This window comes from Oryctolagus cuniculus, chromosome 5 (genome assembly GCF_051225735.1).
Source record: "Oryctolagus cuniculus isolate XC-2025 breed Fujian yellow rabbit chromosome 5, ASM5122573v1, whole genome shotgun sequence".
In the NCBI taxonomy this organism is placed as follows: domain Eukaryota; kingdom Metazoa; phylum Chordata; class Mammalia; order Lagomorpha; family Leporidae; genus Oryctolagus; species Oryctolagus cuniculus.
Window position 1 is genome coordinate 131,406,016 of NC_142871.1, and position 19,329 is coordinate 131,425,344.

Genomic DNA, 19,329 nt, shown 5'->3' on the forward strand with positions numbered 1-19,329 from the left:
GAGGCAGGCGTCAGAGCCGCCCCGTCCTGGCTGAGTCCCAGCATCCCACTCTGCACTTGCAAGAAAGCCCCTGCACGCCCTGGCGTGGGAGTGCCTGTGCCCGCACCCGCCTGTGAGACCCTGCAGCAGTCACTGCAGTAAACACACCAGGCAGAGGCCGTGCTCAGTGAGGGCATGCGGATAACAACACAAGAGAGCAAGAGTCTAGGAGAACCTTGGTGCCCACCTGAAGGCCACCGCTGCCGCCTCCGCAGCACCACAGGGTCCCCAAGGCCACGGTGGCCCCTTTGCTTTCCTGTGTCAGTCTTATTGGGTCAGTTATCTAATAATTCTGGCTTTGTTCTTTCTTTCTGTATAAATTACTCCCTCCTATGGGTTCCAGAGTGCCAGGTGCTACCTTGGGGATTCCAAGATGTAGGGCTCTTTGCTGTCTACTTTGTTTAAACACTTGCATTATTTCAATTTGTCACCACAAACATGTACTCCTTCCCCAGTATTTCTTAATTTAAGGAGTACTAGCATTTTTTGTGTTTTTACTTACTTGAGAGACGGAGCTCCCATCTGCTGGTTACTCCCCAACGCCCACAATGGATGGGCTGGGCTAGTTCAGGCCAAAGCTGGGAGCCAGGGACTCATTCCAGGTCTCTATATGGATGGCAGAGGTCCAATCCCCGAGCCATTATCACTGCCTCCCAGGAGGGGCACTAGTAGGAAGCTGGAGTCAGGAGGCAGAGCCCGGCATCAAACCCAGGGACTGCAGGATGGGAGACAGCACCTCAGCTGGCCTCTTAACTACTGCACCCTGCACACGGCCCCAGGAGATGCCAGGTCTCTGTGACCCTCCTGTGGCCAGCAATTGCTGGCATCTGCCCTTTTCCACTGGGCCAGGTCGGTCCTGCCTCTGCTGCCCCCACCACCAGCGTCATGGCTTAAAAACCAGCAATGGCTCCCCTCTTCCCTCCGCACGCAGGTCCTCACTCCTCGGACTCTTCCTTGCTTGGCTGCCTGTCCCTCACGATGTCTTCTCCCCCAGGAAGCATCCCCTGGCCCCCGGACACCCTCCTGTGAGCCCACATGGCCCCGAGCAGAGCCAGAGCTCCTGGCTTGGCTGCTGCGTGTCCGCTGGTCTCACTATGCCTTCGCCAGGGTCCGAAGCCCCACAGTGGGGCTGCAGGGGCTGGTGGGGGAATGCGTACGTGTGCATTCCGTACCCCAAGCTTGCGGCAGAGAGCCGTCCTCCCAGCCCTGAGTGCTGCTGCCCTCACCTTGTTCACTGTGCACCCACTGTGTGCTTGGCTCCTCGCTGACTCCAGGGCTCCCCCGACTCCGTTAGTAAAACTCTCCTCCACCTAGAGCATTTACAGTGTATAACAATAAAATTAACTGTGCTGGCAGTGGGAGCAGTAGGAGTCAGGCCATGGGCCGGGCTTGGGTGCTCCCTAGAGACCCGCCCTGCCCCTCAGGATCCCTCACGTGTGGGCCCCTTCCACAGGAAGGAGCTGCATCCTGGGGAAGGAGCCGTCCGCAAGAGCCCGCTCAGATGTGGCTCATTTCTCGCTGCAGGGTTTCTGTTTCTTTGTTTTGTTTTTATTGATTTGTTTATTGTTGGCGAGGCCCGAGTGGGGGAAAGGGTGAGCAAGCCTTGGTTCCTGAGTCGGGTGGGAACTGACCGAGGCAGGGAGGGGCGGGCCCTGGGGCAGCAGGTGCCCGCAGGCTCTCGGGCCGGCTGGGGAGGAGCTCACCTGAGACGAGCGGCACTGAGGGAGACCAGTCGATACGAGAAGGGCAGAAGAGACCACAGGAGAGGGGCAGCCAGGGCTCTGAGCAGCAGCCTCCGAGACACCGACAGGCCAGAGAGCGGGCTTACACCGTAACCGGGGGACCAGTATGGCACGCAGCCAGGCAGCAAGACCCCGTGTGTTCCCTCTCAGAAGTCACCCTTTCTGGGCGGCGGGGCCAGAGGACAGCGGGTTGTATTGGAGAAGAGAGGGCGGGAAGGGGACGATATTGTGGCATGTCGGGTTAAGCCACCACCTGAGACACTGGCATCCTTCATGGGCGCCGGCTCAAGTCCCGGCTGCTCCACTTCAAATCCAGCTCCCTGCTGATATGCCTGGGAAAGCAGTAGAAGATGGCCCAAGTCCTTGTGCCCCTGTACCCACGTGGGAGACCTGGATGATGCTCTGGGATCCTGGCTTCAGCCTTGGCCCAGCCCTACCTATTTAGAGAGTGAACCACCAGATGGAAGACTTCTCCCTCTCTCTGTAGCTCCAAACAATAATAATAAAAAGAATGGAGTGCTTGTTGGGTTACAAGAAGCTCGAGAGGGTGGGAGGCAGGGCTCTACACCAGGCTGCACACCAGAGCCTACCCAGATGTCCAGAAAGAGGGGTGCACATGAGGCAAGAGCGACCCAGGCACTAACTCCCACCCCCCAAGAAGGTCTTTCTACTTCAGAATTCTTAGAAATGTAGAGCTAAGGAGAAGGGCAGGTCCAGAGTTGCCACTTAGGGGAAGACTTTCAAGTTTACCCTCCTAGCCCTGGGTCAGAGTGTGCCCTGGGCCCTGCTGGCATTGACAGATGCCCAGAGGAGATTTGACATAAAGGGGAGGGAGGAGACACGGGGCTCACTGGAGCTAGCTCCCATGAGGCACAGCTGCAGAGGGGCCCCAGGAGACCCCATGTCAGGGCAGTGGCCAAGCACCTGGCCTTCAGGGAGAGGAATCGGCTCTAGGAGAACAGGGCTGCGGCCAGAACGCAGAGACCAGGCAGCCGAGTGTGCGGCTGCCTGCCCCGCCTTGCCTTAGACTTGGAAATGTGAAGTGTGAAACGGTGCTCGGGAACTGGAGAAAGCAGCGATGCAGGAGGGGCAGCACAGAATCGTGTCGTCACTATAACCCCACAGTCGATAACGACATTTGTCTCTGTGAACCTGATGCCGAAGTACCGGGGCTTGTGTGGTACACGTGTGTTCACATTGGATGTGGACAGTATGCGTGTGAGTGCGCGAGGCAGCACAGAGCACTCCCCTACGGGAGCAGCCCCTCTGTCCAGCTGGGTGCCTCCTGAGCCCCCTACCGTCTCACAACCTCTGCCCTGCCTCCCCAACCTGGCCCTCCCTCTGTAGAGTGGCAGGTGTCCAGCCAGCCCTGCCCTGTCCTCACTGGGCACCAGTGCCTAATCCTCTAACTAAATGGTCTTTCCCCAGGAGTGAACTCACCAAGCATGGGCAAGTGCGAAGCTCAGTGGCTCCTCATAAGCCAGCAGTCCCCACGTCAGGAGAGGCAGTGAGGTGACAGTGGGCTGGCCAGGGAAGCCAGCCCCGTGTCCTGCCCCGTGGGCTCTCCATGGCCTGCTGCCCCTAGCTGTCCACACCAGACACCCTGCAGGCCTTTGCAGGCTGCAACCCTATAATCTAGGGCCTCGGCTATTTTAGGAGAAGCGGAGCGCAGAGAGAAGGCCTTGGCCGTGTGGCGCTGCTCAGCGAGCTCGCGCTCTACAAGGGGTTTCTCCAGAATGTGTGCTTGCAGCTGCCCTCCTGCCTTCGTCTGCAGCCGTGAGACCCCGGCCACAGCCCCGTCTCTCTGGTGGTGTGCACACCCCCCTCAGTGCCTGTCCCGTCACAAGCCCAGCCTACCAGTTTCCTCAGGCCCCTCCCCTCACGCCTCCCAGCGACCTCGCTCCTATTTCTGCCGCCAGGGGCTGCCTGGTGACTGTGGGAGGAACTCTGCCGAGGGCTCAGCCCCTCCACAGTGTGCAGAGCCCCCAGAAGAGCTTTGAGGGCAAGTGTAGTCCTTTGAACATTTTAGGTTGAGATGTGGATAAAGCATTTCCCCGAAGTTTAAATGCCATTCTCATTAATGTGAGCTAGAAGGAAGGAAAGCTTCATGAAGGGGGTGACGACGACTCCTAGGAGTGGGTGGCTGGCAGCAGGTCGATAAGACGGGTTCTAGCTCACTGACCACGGCCACAGCCCCTCGGTGCAGGCCGTGGGCTCTCGCCGCTGCGTCCTGGAAATGGTTTTCACAAGTCTGCAAAGAATTCCTGCTACATCCAAGACAAACCCCGGACTGTGCGTGCGCTGCAGCCAGTGCCGCCCTCAGTCCGGCAGTCGGTGTGAGCGAGGTGTGGGTGCTCTGGCAGCCCAGAGGCCTCTGCGAGGCGGGCAAGGTCACTGCGGAGCAAGGCTGGCTTCCAGGCAGTCTCAGAACGAAGGAGATTTGAGCATCTGAAAAATCAGTTCCCTTCAAAGTGCCAGTCTGCGTCTTGGGAAGTGGATCTGTGTAGCTCGGACCTCGGACTGCAGCGCCCACTGCAGAGGCTGGGGTGCCTGCCCTTCAGAGAGCCGGCACAGGCACCTGGCAGTGGACCTCTCCAGGGGCCTGCTGGGCCGATGGCTGAGGGAAGGTTCTGTGTGGGCTGAAGGCGGCGGCCAGCGTCCCTCACTGCCCACCTCCTACCCCGCCCTGCACTTCTGCAGCTTCCGTCTGCACTGCGTGTGCCACACTCACCAGCCCTGTTAGCAGAGAGCGTGGTTTGGGGTTCCTGTCCTCCTGCAAGAAAGAATTCAGGCGTGAGACAGAGAGCAGGGGTAAGCAAGACAGCAAGGTTTATTGGAGTAGGGCATCCGTAAGAACGGATGGGCACCTCTCCAGACAGAACCTGGGAGAGAGTGCCCAGTCGCTCAGACGGGGGTGGGGGGGAAGCGAGGTGGCGTGGTTAGATGGAGAGCGTACACCCGGCAGGCCAGGCGGGCAGCTCACCAGAGAGCCGAGTGCTGAGCACGTGCAGTCTGTCTTCAGACTGCAGCTTTTAAGGGGGTGCGTCCGGTTCTTTTCCCTCCAGGACAAAGAACATTCCTTCCCAGGTTTCACTGCTCAGTGCTGTCAGACTGGGGCCTACCTGGCACCGGCACAGGAGGGTCCCCTGGGGTGTCTGCCTGGAGGAAGGCTGGGGAGGTTTCAGGGCTCTGTGGTACCAGGCCACGTGGCCCATTTGGTGCTGAGGAGAGAGGAGTCTCCTGGGAGCTTCCCTTGGGGGAGGCTGAGATCACTGGGAAAGTTATCGGGGTCTGGGCAGGACTTTGAAGTGTGACATCCGGGGCTGCTTCCCAGGTGGGCTTCTGCGGGTGCTGTGTTTTCCGCAGGCCCCTCTCACACACACGTGGGCTGATTTGCAGCTTCCTACCTACCATCACCACCCCAACCACGCACTGTACTCTCAAGGTCAAGGCCACAACTCACCCCTGTCTACCTGTGCCTGTCGGTGCTGTGTTAGGGCTGACAGCAGGCTGGCTTCTCCTGGCCCCTGCAGGGGTGCAGCCCACTCCCCAGTCCCCCAGGTTAAGGGTGTCTGTTCCAGGCTGGACTGAGCCATGTGTGGTTGAGGACTGCCCCTGGGCAGGGTGTGCTCACAGCATCAGGGCCTTGCTGGGGACAAGCACGGGTCCTCTGGAGCAGTGCCCTCTGGGTCTTTCTCATAGCAGCTCACTGAGAGGTAGTCTGCGTTCACTCCATTAAAGTGCCCTTTCAGTGGCTTTTAGTGTGTTCATGGTGTTGGGCGGCCCCAACTAGCCCACTGCCAAATGCCGGAATCAAGTCAGTCACAAGGGACAAAGGACCCACAGGTGCGCGAACAAACCTGGAGCAGTCCTGTGGGAGGATTCGGGAGAGTCCAAGGGCAGGGCCCGTGTTTGCACTTATGCTGACCGGCGGAACCTGCTGCCCTGGGAGGGACTTCCTGGAGCTCCCACGTGGCCACCCCGAAGCCGGGCTCTGGGGTCACAGGCCGGCCCACCCCTCACAGGTCTTCTCCTTCTCTCCGCCAGGTGTTCCATTGTGTCCACTTTGAGTGTCCGGAGCAGCAGAGCAGCCAGAAGGAAGAAAGCAGTGAGGAACCAGTGACAGGAGACGCCAACCCCGCGGGTCAGCAGCTCGACCCCCACGCCCTGCGGGCCCCCAGTGGCAGCTCGCTGCCCCCCAGCCCGGGCAACTCGCGCTCCCCCAGCCGGCAGCACCAATAGAGGTGGCGGCGGAGCAGGTGGGACTCGGGGGCCCAGGAACCGGGTCCTCCCTGAGCAGGGCTCTTTGTGGACTTCCCCTCCCCTCCCCCATCCCCTGGGAGGAGCAGACCTGACTGCAAACGGGACACAGAACAGGTTTTCTCCAAGGACCCAAAGGGCCTGCCTTGTTCTCCTCAATTTGTTCAAATCGGGCTGGTGTCCGGGGGGGCCACATGGGTCTTCAGTCTCCATCAGGTCTGCCGTGAAGCCCCTCCCCCTCTGCAGAGGGAGTCAGAGACCACCGTGGCCCTGGCCGTGCTGGGACGGAGGCGGCCCTCAGGGAGGGGCTTCAGTAGAGTCTGTCCAGCAGCCGCGTGCGTCCTCCCCCCTCGCAGTTCCTGGCCGTCTGCTGAATCACAGGTGTTCCAGATCTTTTGGAAGTGCTCAAACAGGAAGTTACTCGTTCGGTCCCCTTTGGCACTGTCATTTCCCTTCCGTAGCACTGAGCGGTCACGCGTGGGGTGGAGCAGAGAGCCGGGGCGCTCCGCGGGGAGATCCTTCGAGGAAGTTCAACAACATTCACTCGAGCGAAGCAGTCCATGGACACCCGAACTGCTGAGTTACTGACCTGCTGCTCCTGGGGAGTCCCCAGCCTGCGACCCCAGGAGGGGTCAGGCCCGTGATGTTAACATTGAGAACTGGGCTGAGTGGTCGGCTGGGGAGGGACTCCGTGGCTCACTGTGAAGCACCCTTGCTGAGGGCCCTTGCTCCAACTGCTCTGTAGCCACGCGGCACAGAGTCCAGTGACCCTGCCTGGAGGCCAGGGGAGGGCTCTCGCATCCTAAAGCCGTGGGCGGGCAGACAGAAAGGGCCCGGGGCTCAACTTGATGTTGGCCAGTTTCTCCGCACCACAGTAGGCGCTGGCAGCAGGCTGTGTGAGGAACTGGGATGCTGGTTCTGTGTGCAGGCTAGACACTGCGCTCAGCGCTTCCTCTCCGGTCCTGGTCTCTGTCCAAGTCCCTGCTGTGCGCGGTGCGTGGACACCTCGGGGTGCCCAGCATTTCATGGTGTCAGGCGCTCCTGTGATGAATGGTGGGGGGCTTGCTCGCGGTGGGGAGCCGCCCGTGTCAGCCTGTTAGCGTCCAGCCCCTGCCGCCAATTAGTGGAGAGTTCTCGCCCACTCAGCACGTGCTCCCGCGTGCGGCCCCGCCCAGACGGACCAGAGCCGCAGGTCAGTGAATGCAATGTCTTGCGCAGAGCTTCTTGTTAAAATTGCAGTCACCTGTCCAGGAGCCCCAGCCTGGAGCTGGGCCACTGACCTGGGGAAGCACTGGAGAGCCAGCCAGCCGCCGGCCAGCCCCCAAGCGCTCAGCCCAGCCGGCCGCGGCTCTCTCCCAGGCTCTCTCCCAGGCGCTCTCCCAGGCTCTCTCCCAGGCGCTCTCCCAGGCGCTCTCCCAGGCGCTCTCCCAGGCGCTCTCCCAGGCGCTCTCCCAGGCGCTCTCCCAGGCTCTCTCCCAGGCTCCGGAAGCCGCTGCAGGTCTGGCAGCTCAGCACCACATCTGAAAGACACTGCACTTCCTTGGCCTCCACCCGTGCGGGGGGGTGGGGTGGGGTGGGGGTGGGGGATGGGGGGGATGGGGGGGGCCTGCCCCCTGCTGGGAAGCGCCTCGCTGATCACTACCGACACCTCCTCTCCCCAGTGCTTGAAGGACGCTGCCTTCTTCCATCTCTGCAGAAGGAAAGGGAAGATGGGGACAGGACCGGGGACAGGTCTCGGGGCCCCCACCGCCAGGGCTGCCACTTGCCCCGCAGGTCCCCTTCCTGGGTGGAGAGTTGCCCAGGACTCCAGGGGAACACTGCTCTGGTTGCCTCCTTCCTGGATGGCTTCTGATTCAGGGCCAGGAGGTCCCTTCCCAGTGTCCTGCTGGGTCTAGAGACCAAGGTCAAGGTAGCACATACCCAAGGCAAGGGATGGGGATGGGAGAGGGGGTCCCGGCTCCTCAAAGCCCGTCTGGTCCGGTAGAGGACTCCTCCCCTGCGGCCAGTTGGGCTGGAAAGGTCCCTAACCCTTGAGGCTAAAGGCAGGTGCGTGGGTGAGAGCTGGGAGCGCTGGCCTGGGTGGGGAGATCCCTGGAGGCTGCGGTGGCGGCGTCTTGGAGGAAGGAGACCACTGAGCATGGGGAGGGGAACAGAGGCTCCCCCACCTCGGGCCTGCTGCAGGGGCCGCGATGGCGTCGGGTTGTGGGGATGGTGAGCGGAGGTCAGCCCCGCGGACAGACTGACGGGCCTTCTGTGGTGCCCCAGCTACACACTGATGGGCGTGGCCAGCAATCCCGCCCTTTGCCCTTGGTGCTTTCTGGAAGACTAGAGAGAAAACATGGCAGGGCTCTCGGGGAGGGTCTCCGAAGTGCCCTTGTGCAGGCAGCTCCGGGGACCGCTGGCGAGGCACCCCGCGTGACCAGGACAGCCAGGAAAACCCGCCCCGCGCCCGCCCCGCCTCCCCACGGCCGGTTTGGGTTAGATCCCTGGGCCTGGGATGGTGCGGCACTGCTCTCGTCACTTTTTTAATCTTATTAAGTGAAGTGCTGGCTCCTGACAAATACATTAAAAGTGTTTTATTCCTAGAAGAGTTGGGAGAAGAAATTATTTTCAGCAGGAGTGGGATGTGTTTGTTAGACTGATTCCTTGGCAAAAAAAAAAAAAATGAGTTTTTGAATTGTGGAAAAAATTGCTCAGTAGTTACGCCGTCGGCCGCTTGTCAGGCTGCTGTGAGACGGCGCCAGCCCCGTGAGCCGGACCTCGTTTTGAATTTAGCAGTCACCTGGGGAGGAGGGAGGTGCAGTGTGCGGGAGCACCTCCCTCGCCAGGGAGGAAGGTGGCAGAGGAAGGGACAGAGGGCCAGCACCTGCCCCTCGGTGCCATCGCCGGCACGGCGCCTGGCATGGTTTTGTGCTGCAGCCGTGGACGGTGCGTGTTTGTCCTGACAACAGGGCAACGGGAGCTCAGTGCCCATTAGCGGCCCTGGGAATGGAAAATGCAGTTCCCAGGCCCGCGCCACCGAGGCTTTTATTGTCAGCATATGAAATTAGCGCCGCAGGCTCAGAAAGCGGGAGCGCGCAGGGCGCCGAGCATGGACGGCCTTGCCATGGACAGCGTGGAGGCCCTGGCTGCAGGCCGAGAGTGAGGGAGCGGGAGCGGGGTGTGGGAGGCAGGGGAGGCTTGGTGGGGCCGCACCCCCCGGACTGTGAGGGGCCGTGCTGCGCACAGTGCCAGCCCCTCTGCACGCACACAAGGGTGATGGCGGACACGCTCGCTGCAAAAGAGCCGCTCTCTTTTTAAGTGACTCAGTGTGAAAATGATGAGAGGAGAGCCTCGCTCATGGACGGACGTGCCCACTCCGCCCGGGGCCCTGGCTGCAGTGCCCTGTCCTGCCCCCAGCCCTCCACCTCACCCCACGCCCCACAAGCTCCCAGCCAGAAGCGAGACTCTAGCCTCCCCTCCCCCAAGCAGGGTCGCTTCTTCTTCCTGTTTTGTAAGAACTGCAGTGCCCCCCCCGCCCCGCCCTGGGCCTTGCAGTCCTCCACCCGCAGATGTCTGCACGCGGACCCCTCGCAGCGGGTGTGTATGGTCCTGAGCAGGGAAGGTGGGGACGGCGGCACCACCCGGAGCCTGCGCCCCTGCACTGCCCTCGCCTGTCGGCCCAGGCCCCTGCCAGCAGCCGTCAAGGACCATGCCTGCAGCCCCGACAGCCACCCTGTGCCGCTGTTGAAAACCCGTAGACTGGCCCGCCCTCACCTCCAGGCGGGACAGAGGCCCTGGCCCTGCTCTTCTGAGCGGGCAGGGGTGGCAGAGATGTGCAGGGCAGGGTCTGCTACAGCCCGCCCACCTGCAGGTGGCGGTGGCCTGCCCCAGCTGACGAGCCCAGGGTTTGTGGCCCGAGATGGTGAGAGCACCGGCCTGAGTAGCACTGGGGGGCCACCCCAGCCTGTCCCCCTGGGGACCGGCCTCCGCACGCTGCCCTGGCAGCTGCTCCTGGTCCTGCGCTCCTGGGTTCACTCCCAGGCACATCTCCATCCGGGGCCCGGCGGCAGGAGCTGATCCCTGAGACCCTCCCCAAACAGCGAGGTCTCTCCAGGCCCCTCCACCAGCTGTCTGCGCCGTCGTAGGGCAGGGCGCCGCGGGCCAGGACGGCAGGGAGGCAGGGCCCTGGACACCACAGATGGAGGGACTCAGCCCCTCTCCAAGGCGGCTGCAGTGCCCACAGTAGCTTTCTAGAAGGGACCCGAGAGCTGCGCCTGCTCAGAGGACAGCCAGGAATCCCCCCATCGCTCTCCCCGGCACTGGTGTCCCTGCGGCTGCCCCACGGGGCCTGGAAAAGCAAGAGGAGAGTGGCCTTGGACTTCACCTCTGGAACGGGCTCCGGGGCCCAGGAGCTCCTGCTAAACCTGCCCCACCCCGCGGTCTCTGGGGCTGTGAAGGTTGCGGGCGCCACCCCCAGGCCCCTTCCCTGGCTCTCGGAGGGGGCAGGACTCTCGTGCTCCAGCATCTCCAGGCAGCACTGCTGTCAGAGCCGAGCGCTCGCTCGGCGCGGACGCACAGCTGTGTTCAGAACCACCCCGAAGCGCATGTTTGTGACGACTATGCTGTGGGTTTTGTTTTAGAAATAAAGTGTTGCTCCCTCGTGCCTGTCTGTGTCGTCCCTGGGCAGCACGGCCCCAGAGCCCCGGTCCCCTCAGGGACACCCAGGGGGTGTCTGCCGGGCGCCCCCCCCCCCCCCCCCGCTTCCAGTGCACCTTGGAAGGCGGCAGACAGCACTGGAGCAGGTGGTGTCGCTCCGATGGGGGCTGGCGTGTGTGGCCGCCTGGCGTGGAGCGGAGGGACACGGTGACCTGGCTGCCGCCCTCCTGTCTCCTTCCCAGCCCGTGTCCTGCCCACGCCCACGCCCACGGTCTAGTCAGTGCCATTTCCGCCACGTTGGACCTGAGTCCCCTTCCCTTATCCGTCTCCTGCCCAGAGTGCACCGCAGCGCCACCCTCCCCGCCTTCTCCCGTGCGGGGGTCAGAGCGTGGAGCCCGCAGCCTGCAGCTGGGCTTGGGTCGCCAGCAACTCGGTGTGCGGCATGGGCTCGGGACCGACGGTGCTGCACTTGACGCGGGCGGCCTCCTCGGGTCTTGGTCTCACACCCACCGAGCCGTGGTCACGTGAGAACCAGGTAGGCGTCCGTCCCCATTCAGCGTTGTCGCTGGGTGGATCGTCCCCTCGAAGTTCACTCTCCTGTGCTGCGGCCGGGCCCTGGGTCAGGCATCGCCACGTGAACAAACCCTCCTAGCTTTGGGTCTTCTAGAATGGACAGTGTGTTTTCAACAAAGTGTTGTACAAGACAAACCACATCCAGGGTGTGCTGGGCTCTACCGCACCGCCCGGCCCCTCCCACTCGCCCAGCGGCTGCCGGCCTGGGCCAGCCATTTCCAAAGTGCCGGCAATGCAGCAAGGACCAGAAAGACAAGACACAGGTTGTGCCCACGTGCGGTGATGGACAACAGAGTGGTTGTGAGGACACAGGTGGGTGTGGGCACTGGGGGTCCAAGGACACTTCCAAAGGGACAGCTGAGCAAAGCCCCGGGCACTGGGACCTGGGACCCAGGGCCACCTGGCGGCACCTGTGCAGGAGAGCAGAGGGGCTGGGCCTGAAATGCTCCTGGCTGGTGCTAGGCAGCAGCGGTAGGGGGTGGGGGTCGGGGCGGGTCCGAGGAAGGGGTGGGCACGTGGAGCTCCTGAGCGAGCCAGGAGCCAGCGGAGGTTCCGACCCCAGGAGGGGCCAGGCCTGACCTGACCCCTCTGCACCAGGCCCGCACCGGGAGGGCAGGAGCAGGACGGGGTTGGGGTGGGGAGGTGGGCAGGTAGGGGCCCCGTTGTGGGGGAGGCCCACTGCAGGGAGGCTGTGGGGGCAGTGACTTCCAGCACCTCAGAAGCACTGGCTGGCCCAACAGCCCCCAACAGGTATTTGAAGGGAAGTGACACGGACTCCAAGGTGGCCAAGTTCGCCACCTGTGCAGCAAGTTCAGCAACTTGCTCCCATCGCCCCAGGCCAGAAGGTCGCATCTGGCATCAGCAGAGCGAATCTGTTATGTCGGGAGCCAGGTCCGTGGGAGTTGCTTCTCCCCTGGGGGAACCAGCACAGGGCAGGGGGCCTGCTGCATGCGGCCTGGCTCAGGGTGCAACTGCTGCGTTTCGCGTTGCTTGATTCTGCAAGTGCCGTGGGAAACGCATGGTGTTGCCGGGGCCCAGCATCAGCTGTGTGTCAGGTGTGATGTGACGGAGAGCACCGAGGGCCACCTGGGGCAGACTGGCCCACGCACACTCACTCCTAGGGTGGCGAGGCATCCTTGGTGCCGCGAGTGGTCCCACTGACTCCACCCCGTGCAGCCAGCAAGTGGGGACACAGCCCCGGGGCCTACATGTACTGGATTTCCTTTATCCATCAGCTGATGGGTCTTGATTGTGGTAGCCAGTGCTGTAATAAATCAGGAGTAGAGACGGCTCTTGCAGACTGATTATACCCCAGACCACTGGGTCACATGGCAGTTCTACTAGGAGTCTCCGTACTGTTCTCTGTAATGGTTCCACTAATTTAATTTCCACCGACAACATGCAAAAGGATTCCTTTTTGCCTACATCTTCGCCAACACTTATTTTCCTTTTCGATAATGGCCATTCAGCCAGGGTGAGGTGGTGTCGTGTGATTGCGTTTGCATTTTCCTGATGGCTGGTGATGCAGGGGATTTTTCTCATAAACCTGTTGACCATTTGTATAACTTTTGAGAAATGTCTATTGCCTATTTTTAAAGTTGGATTTTTTTTTTTTTTTTTTTTTTGGACAGGCAGAGTGGACAGTGAGAGAGAGAGAAAGGTCTTCCTTTTGCGGTTGGTTCATCCTCCAGTGGCCGCTGCCACTGGTGCGCTGCGGCCGGTGTACCACGCTGATCCGAAGCCAGGAGCCAGGTGCTTCTCCTGGTCTCCCATGCGGGTGCAGGTGCCCAAGCACTCGGGCCATCCTCCACTGCACTCCCGGGCCACAGCAGAGAGCCGGCCTGGAAGAGGGGCAACCGGGACAGAATCCGGCGCCCCAACTGGGACAAGAACCCGGTGTGCCGGCGCCACAAGGCAGAGAATTAGCCTAGTGAGCCACGGCGCCGTCCTGGATTGAGTTTTTAAAACATTATTTGAGGGGCCAGCACCGTGGTAGAATGGGTAAAGTCACAGGTCCCAGCTGCTCCTCTTCCAATCCAGCTCTCTGCTGTGGCCTGGGAAAGCAGTAGAAGAAGGCCCAAGTCCTTGGGCCCCTGCACCCACGTGGGAGACCTGAAGAAGCTCCTGGCTTCAGATGGGCCCAGCTCTGGCCTTTGCGGCCATCTGGGGAGTGAACCAGCAGATGGAAGACTCTTTCTCTGCCCTTCAAATACATAAATTTAAAAAATACTTGAAAAGCAGAGACAGAGATCTCACTCCCCCCCCCCCCCCCCCCAGGAAACTCCTTAAACTCCTGCAGCAGCTGGAGCTGGCCGGTCAGCAGGGTCATCACCTGCCGCCTGCCGGGAGCGCAGCCGCGGGAAGCCAGGATCGGGGTGGAGCTGCGGCTCAAACCCAGGCACTCTGAAACGCGGTGCGGGTGTCCCAGCTACGCCATGGCCTACCCCTGCTATTGAGTGTTTTCAGTTTCTTGGATTTTTAGACATTGACCTCTTTCAGTTGTATAGTTTGTAAGTATCTATTCCATTCTGTAGGCTGTCTCTGCACAGACGTTTCCTTCGTGCAGCTTCTTAGTCTGCTGTAATCCCGCTGGTCACTTTTGTTGCATTGCTTTTGAATGCATTAAGCAAAAACTGTCCAGACCAAGGTCATGAAGCTTTTATCTTAGGGTTTTTTTCCCCCTAGTAGTTTCATAGTTTTGCGGTCTCACAGTTAAGCCTTTGATCCATTTCGGCTGATTTGTGTAGTGACAGAGGCTCTGACTGCATTTTCACGTGGGTTTCCACTTTCCCACACCTCTCCCCAGTGTGTGCACTTGGCCCCTCTGTTGCAGATCCACAGCAGAGGTGCTGGGTTTGTGTCTGCACCTCCGCTCTGTCCCATGCTGTATGCCCGTCTCATGCCATCGCCACGCTGTGGCTGGAGCCAGTGTCCTGGTGTATTTTGGGGTCAGGTAGCGTGATGCCTCCACTTTTGTTCAATTGACTTGGGGTCTTTTGTGGTTCCTTGTGAATTTCAGGATAGTGTTTCTGGTTCTGTAGACTCACTGTGTTTGGATGGGGACTGTGTGACACTCAGGACTCTGCCACCAGCCACTCTGGGTATGCCCTGAGTTCACTGTGCCTCCACCTGCTGCATGCTGAAACTGCCTGGGAGCTGTGGGAAAACCACCTGTGTCCGACCGAGCCCACCCGAGATGCTGACCCGGCCCTGCTTGGGCCTGGGTGTGGGCATCGCTGTGAACGTCGTGCAGGCGCAGCGAAGGCTCCATGTCTGCATTGGTGGAACCCTCAACCCTCAGCTGGGGGAGGAGCACTTCAGGTCTCCGTCCCGGGAGAGGCCGAGCTGGCCATGACGAGCCCTAGCAGGAGCCGCGAGGACTGGGAGGGGCAGGTCTTCCTTTGCGCCCCCCTGAAGGCACCGGAACCCTCGCCTCCGCCTGCCTTGCACTGCTGCAGCTGGGGTCCACGGGACTTCTGCACTTTGTCCCTGTCCACCTCAGGCCTTCCGGGCCGGCCCTGCCCTGGTCCTGTCACCACCCAACCACCATTCCAGGCCTGAGTGGCATTAAATCCGTTATTCTGCTCAGGCACCTGCAGCGTGGTCGGGCCTGGCAGGAAGCTTGTCACCACTCCGCTCGGCGCTGCTGGGCCTGTGTCACTTCTGGACTCACTTGTCACATGCCTGCCCTGGGCCCCTGCCTGTCTGGTCTCTGTGCTCTCCAGTGGTGGTCTTGGACTAGCAATGTGTTTCTCAATTGAGGAGAGACCTACAATTTGCCACTTGAAATGACTACTTGGTGGCATGTGACACACCTCGTGTTATGTGTCCACATCTTGTTCCAGAACATCTTCATCACCCCAAAATGAACGCACTTTCTCTGGCGCCCAGTCCCTGGTGGCCACTGGTCTGCGTCCTGTCCCTGTGACGTTCCCTCTTTTGGCTGTCACATGTCAACAGAATCATACATGTGAGCTGTCTGGCTTCTCTCGCTTAGCACGTTGCACATGACAGGACTTTGGTGGCTGACTTACATGACTGTCCCGTTGTCATCCCTGCATCCCGGCGGATGGTGGTTTCTACCTGCTGGTTGGGAAGAGCGCTGCCGGTGTGCCCACGTGTGCACAGGCCCTGCCGTTCAGTCCCACTGGTGTGCTCCTAGGAGCCCAGCTGCTGCGTCTGTTGAACTTTGTGGAAAACCAGCAGTTTGCCACCGTGGCGGCACCACTTCCCCTTCCCACCAGCAACACACAAGGTGGCACTCTGCCCACCCACCCCGTCACTGTCCACTGGGTGACGGCGGTGCCCGTGAACAGCCGGCCTCCACACCTGTCAGCACCGGGCCGGTGAAGCCTCAGATCTAGCCTGGGAGCCAGCAAGCGCCCATCTGCCACGCAGTGTCCGTCAGAAGCAGTCACCAAGGCCGGCCCCCATTCCAGGGGAGGGGCTCCACATTTTGATGGGAGTTGTCAGGGACGACAGGGAGGGGACGGTTGTATTTTAAAAACTGCTGTGACAGGTGGCTTGAGCTCTGACTCTGGGCCACGTCGGCCTCGCTCATCCCGAAGACTGCAGAGCGCGGTGCAGTCACACCAACAGGCTGCGACGGCGCGGGGCTCCCCGGCGAGGGCCAGCCTCCGCGTGGCGCACACGCTGACGGTCGAGTTCTCCTCTCTCAAGCTCACGCCTCTGCTGAATGCAAGAACTTCGCAGACCAGCACCCTGCGCCACACGTGGCAGGCCTCGAGGCCAAGAGGCTTCCTGGGAGTCCAGAGCGCAAGAAGCAACGCTTGGCCTGAGATGCGCTGAGGACGCAGGCGGCGGCTGCGTCACCCCGCACAGCGCAAGTCAGAGGCCCAGCAAGGGCCGCCCTGCTTCCTCGAGTGCCTGCTGGCAACTGCGCCAGGCGTGGACGCGTTCCGAGTCTGGGAGCCCCTTCCCGGTCACGACCGCGTTGGCAAGGGGCTGGCAGATCCCTGCGATCCTCTGTCCCTTGGCTGATGGCAGCCGTGCCCAAACCCGGAAGGGTCTTTCCCAGTGGTCCTTGGCGGGAGCCTGAGATGCAATACGCGCCAGGAGCAAGGCCGCAGGACTGAGTGCTGGGAGGGGGCCGGGCGGGCTCCACCAGGGGCTCCCTCCTGCCACACTGGGACCCCGGCCAGTGCGGGGCTGGGGCTGGGACAGGGGCGCTTTGGCCAAGTCTTGGAGAGGAAACCAACAGCCTTCCCGAGCGCTGACCGAGGCCGAGGGCAGGTGCCAACACTACCCCTTGGTAGGCCTGGCGCTGCCTGGACGGCGCTGGGCCGTGGTCCCCACCAGGCCCTCCCTCGGTCCTTGATCTGTTTGCTCCTGCAGAGGAGGGCACTTTGTGAGACCCCTGGGCCCTTCTGCCACGACTGTGCCTGTGGGGTCCCCACCGTTCCCCGGCTGTCCGTGGTCACTCCCTGGACGCCACGTCCCCCCTCCCACCTGTGGCTTCCTGTGGGCTTCGGAAAGGCTGCTCTGACGCCACGAGGTGCTGCCCAGCCTCCTGACTGCCTCTGCCCCGTGCCCCCCCCCCCCCAGGCACCGTGGGGTCAGCATCTTGGCCCTGGGAAGCACCACCCCCGCTTCACCCCTGCCGAGCCCCGCAGCCGCACTGCAGCCTGGGTGCTGCCGGGAGAGCCATGGCAGGACCCCACCTCTTCGGCCCTGCAGGAACACATTTCACTGTTTGCCCAGCTGTGCAGAGGGCCAGCAGGAGCACCGGACAAACGGAAAAGGCCAAACTTTCATATGATTGGTTTAATTTTTTTTTCAGCAGGAGAAAAAAGAATAAAGTTACAAGATTCTTTTAATATTCTCACAATGTTAAAACTAAAACTGAGCTCTAGGCTATGTGTGTAAGTAAATCTAGAACACAAAAGGGTTAAATAAGATTTTCTCTTTTAAAGATACAAGAATTTAAGCTTTCCTTACATGGAACAAACTTCACAGAACAGACACTGCAGGGAACAAGCCCCTCCCTCCCTCCCGACCCCAGCTCCTCCAGCGGGCGGTGACCGCAGGCCTCTGCCCGGTGCGGCCGGCCGGCTCCCCGCACTCCTTCGGCCCCTGCTGCCTCCAAGCAGCAGCCTGGGTGGGGCCTGAGGCGGCTGGGAAGGGCTCGGGTCGGAGCTTGGCGGGGGGCCTAGGCTGGGCGCCTCACTGAGGGTGGCCAGGGAGTGGCCGAGGGCCGTGGCTTGGCGACAGTGGTGAACGCTGGGCAGACCCGGCCCCCGCCCTGGGCCGCCCTAGAGCACGACACCGGTCTGGTCCTGAAGCGAGAATTAAGGCTGGAGATTCCGCAGCGGGTGCCACTCTGGTGGGGTGGGGGGTGGGAAGAGCATGATTTCCGGGTTCAGTATCTCGGATGCAGCAGCGGCTGCAGTGGCAGACGCCCAGCTGTCACTCTGCACTCAGCTGGACTGCCTGCTGTTCTACCAGAAGGAGAGCTGCCGGGCTGAGCTCGGCCGTCAGTAGCCTGTGTGAGGGCGGGCCGCACCGCCTCTGCTGGAGCCTCCTGATCAGAGGGGGGCGCTGGCCCTGCTCCCCCCGGCCCAGGCTCTCGAGGGAATCCCAATTCTGTCTGCCCAGCTCCAGCCCACCTGACTGGTAATCGTTTCTGAACACAGCGCAGCCAGGCCTGCCTGGCCCGAGCTGCGGCAGCACGGGCTGAGAGGCAGCCCCCACAGCCACCCAGCACAGCAGACACCACTGCCGCCGCGGGGCCGGGCCACGGCCATGGCCACCATGCCAGGGACAACCCAGACACGACCCCGCTGCCTGGGAAGCAGGCTGCCTCCCCTACTAAACCTGCCAGGAGAGGTGCGGACTGGCTGTCCCGGGCTGTGGGGCTGCATAGAAAGGAACGTGGAGGCCTGCAGCGTCCTCCGCCGGGCGGGAAGCGCAGGGTCGATGGGCAGCTGCCCCCGCACGTCTGCTTCCTGGTGGCTCTGAGACGTCTCTGCGAAAGAGCTCCCCACCTGGAAATCCGGCCGCAGACCCGGCCGAGCTGTGCCGCCATGAGCCTTACTGATCACGGCCAGATCCCTGCACTTGGCAACTGGCGCACGCTGGCGGCTGCTCGTGACCACGGATCCTGTGTAGAAAAGGTGGGTCTCGGGCGTGGACTAGTCTTGAGTGGAGCTAATTTTCAAAGTGAGGTTACGGTTTCTCTTCTTGTGTGATGAGTTTTTTCTTAGCAAGTCAGGTAAAAAAAATTCTCTAAGAATCTGTCCCCACCCCCATTTCCAGCTCTGTGGGAGAGCAAGGCCACCACCCAGCCCGGCCAATCTCAGTAGCCCCCTGTGGCCAAGGCACACATGGCCATCAGGTCTCCTGGCTACTGGGACTAAGGACAAGTGAAGAGGTGAAAGGCCGAACACTAAACAGAGTTCCTGGCAAAGCCGTGTGCGTCGTGGGCGCTCCCCCGCGCCGCTCCTCGGTGGCCTCCGCGGCTCCGGCCGGAGCGCTCTCCGCTTAAGGCGTATTCAGTTGGACTCCAGCAGTGACAGGTATGTGGTGTTGCTTTAAGTCCACTAGCCATGCTCAAAAAAAAATATTCTTCATGTTTTAATTTTATACAATGGCTAGCAGGCACCTTAGTAACCAGCCAGAAATCAATTTCAACCACCATCAACCCCTAAACTACAGTACCAGGATGGCTGGCTAAGGACAGGAAATGGACTGGCTGCAGTCTGCCGCGTGCCCAGTACAAGGTGTCTGGCTGACGTTGTCCTACGTAAGGCTAACATTAGTGAACTAAGAACAGCGTCGCGTGGCGGCCGCGCGGGCCCTCAGGAGCACCCCTCCCCGATGCGCTGGCAGGAGCGCCCCACTTTCCGGTCCAGTTTCACCATTTTCATGATGGCTTCCTCTCGGCCGCGGCCCATGTGGTCAAAGGTACAGCCGTGCTGCTCGGGGAGGCGATGCAACATACAGAACACGTAACCTGCAGGGCGGGAGAGAGCAGACAGAGTCAGGGTGCCCAATGCCCCACGCCTCGCCCCGGCCCTGAGCACAGGACCCCGAGTCCCTCCCCACGACAAGAGGGCCA

The 19,329-nt window shown here is 61.4% G+C and overlaps 2 protein-coding genes across 5 annotated transcripts in view; one reads left to right on the forward strand and one right to left on the reverse strand.

Annotated features, from left to right (window-relative positions):
- The window catches only part of BTBD9 (BTB domain containing 9), a 449,433-nt gene extending 432,158 nt beyond the window's left edge, over nucleotides 1–17,275 (forward strand). For all 3 annotated transcript variants that reach the window (XM_008262867.5, XM_017345091.4, XM_089333970.1), the window contains one exon: nucleotides 5,829–17,275. In XM_008262867.5, the coding sequence (XP_008261089.1) occupies nucleotides 5,829–6,023 (195 nt within the window). In that variant the 3' untranslated portion in view covers nucleotides 6,024–17,275. The remainder of the gene's footprint in view (nucleotides 1–5,828) is intronic.
- ZFAND3 (zinc finger AN1-type containing 3) overlaps nucleotides 17,022–19,329 on the reverse strand; it is a 330,833-nt gene continuing 328,525 nt past the window's right edge. For both annotated transcript variants that reach the window (XM_002714678.6, XM_070074120.2), the window contains one exon: nucleotides 17,022–19,224. In XM_002714678.6, coding sequence (XP_002714724.1) covers nucleotides 19,070–19,224 — 155 coding nt within the window. In that variant the 3' untranslated portion in view covers nucleotides 17,022–19,069. The remainder of the gene's footprint in view (nucleotides 19,225–19,329) is intronic.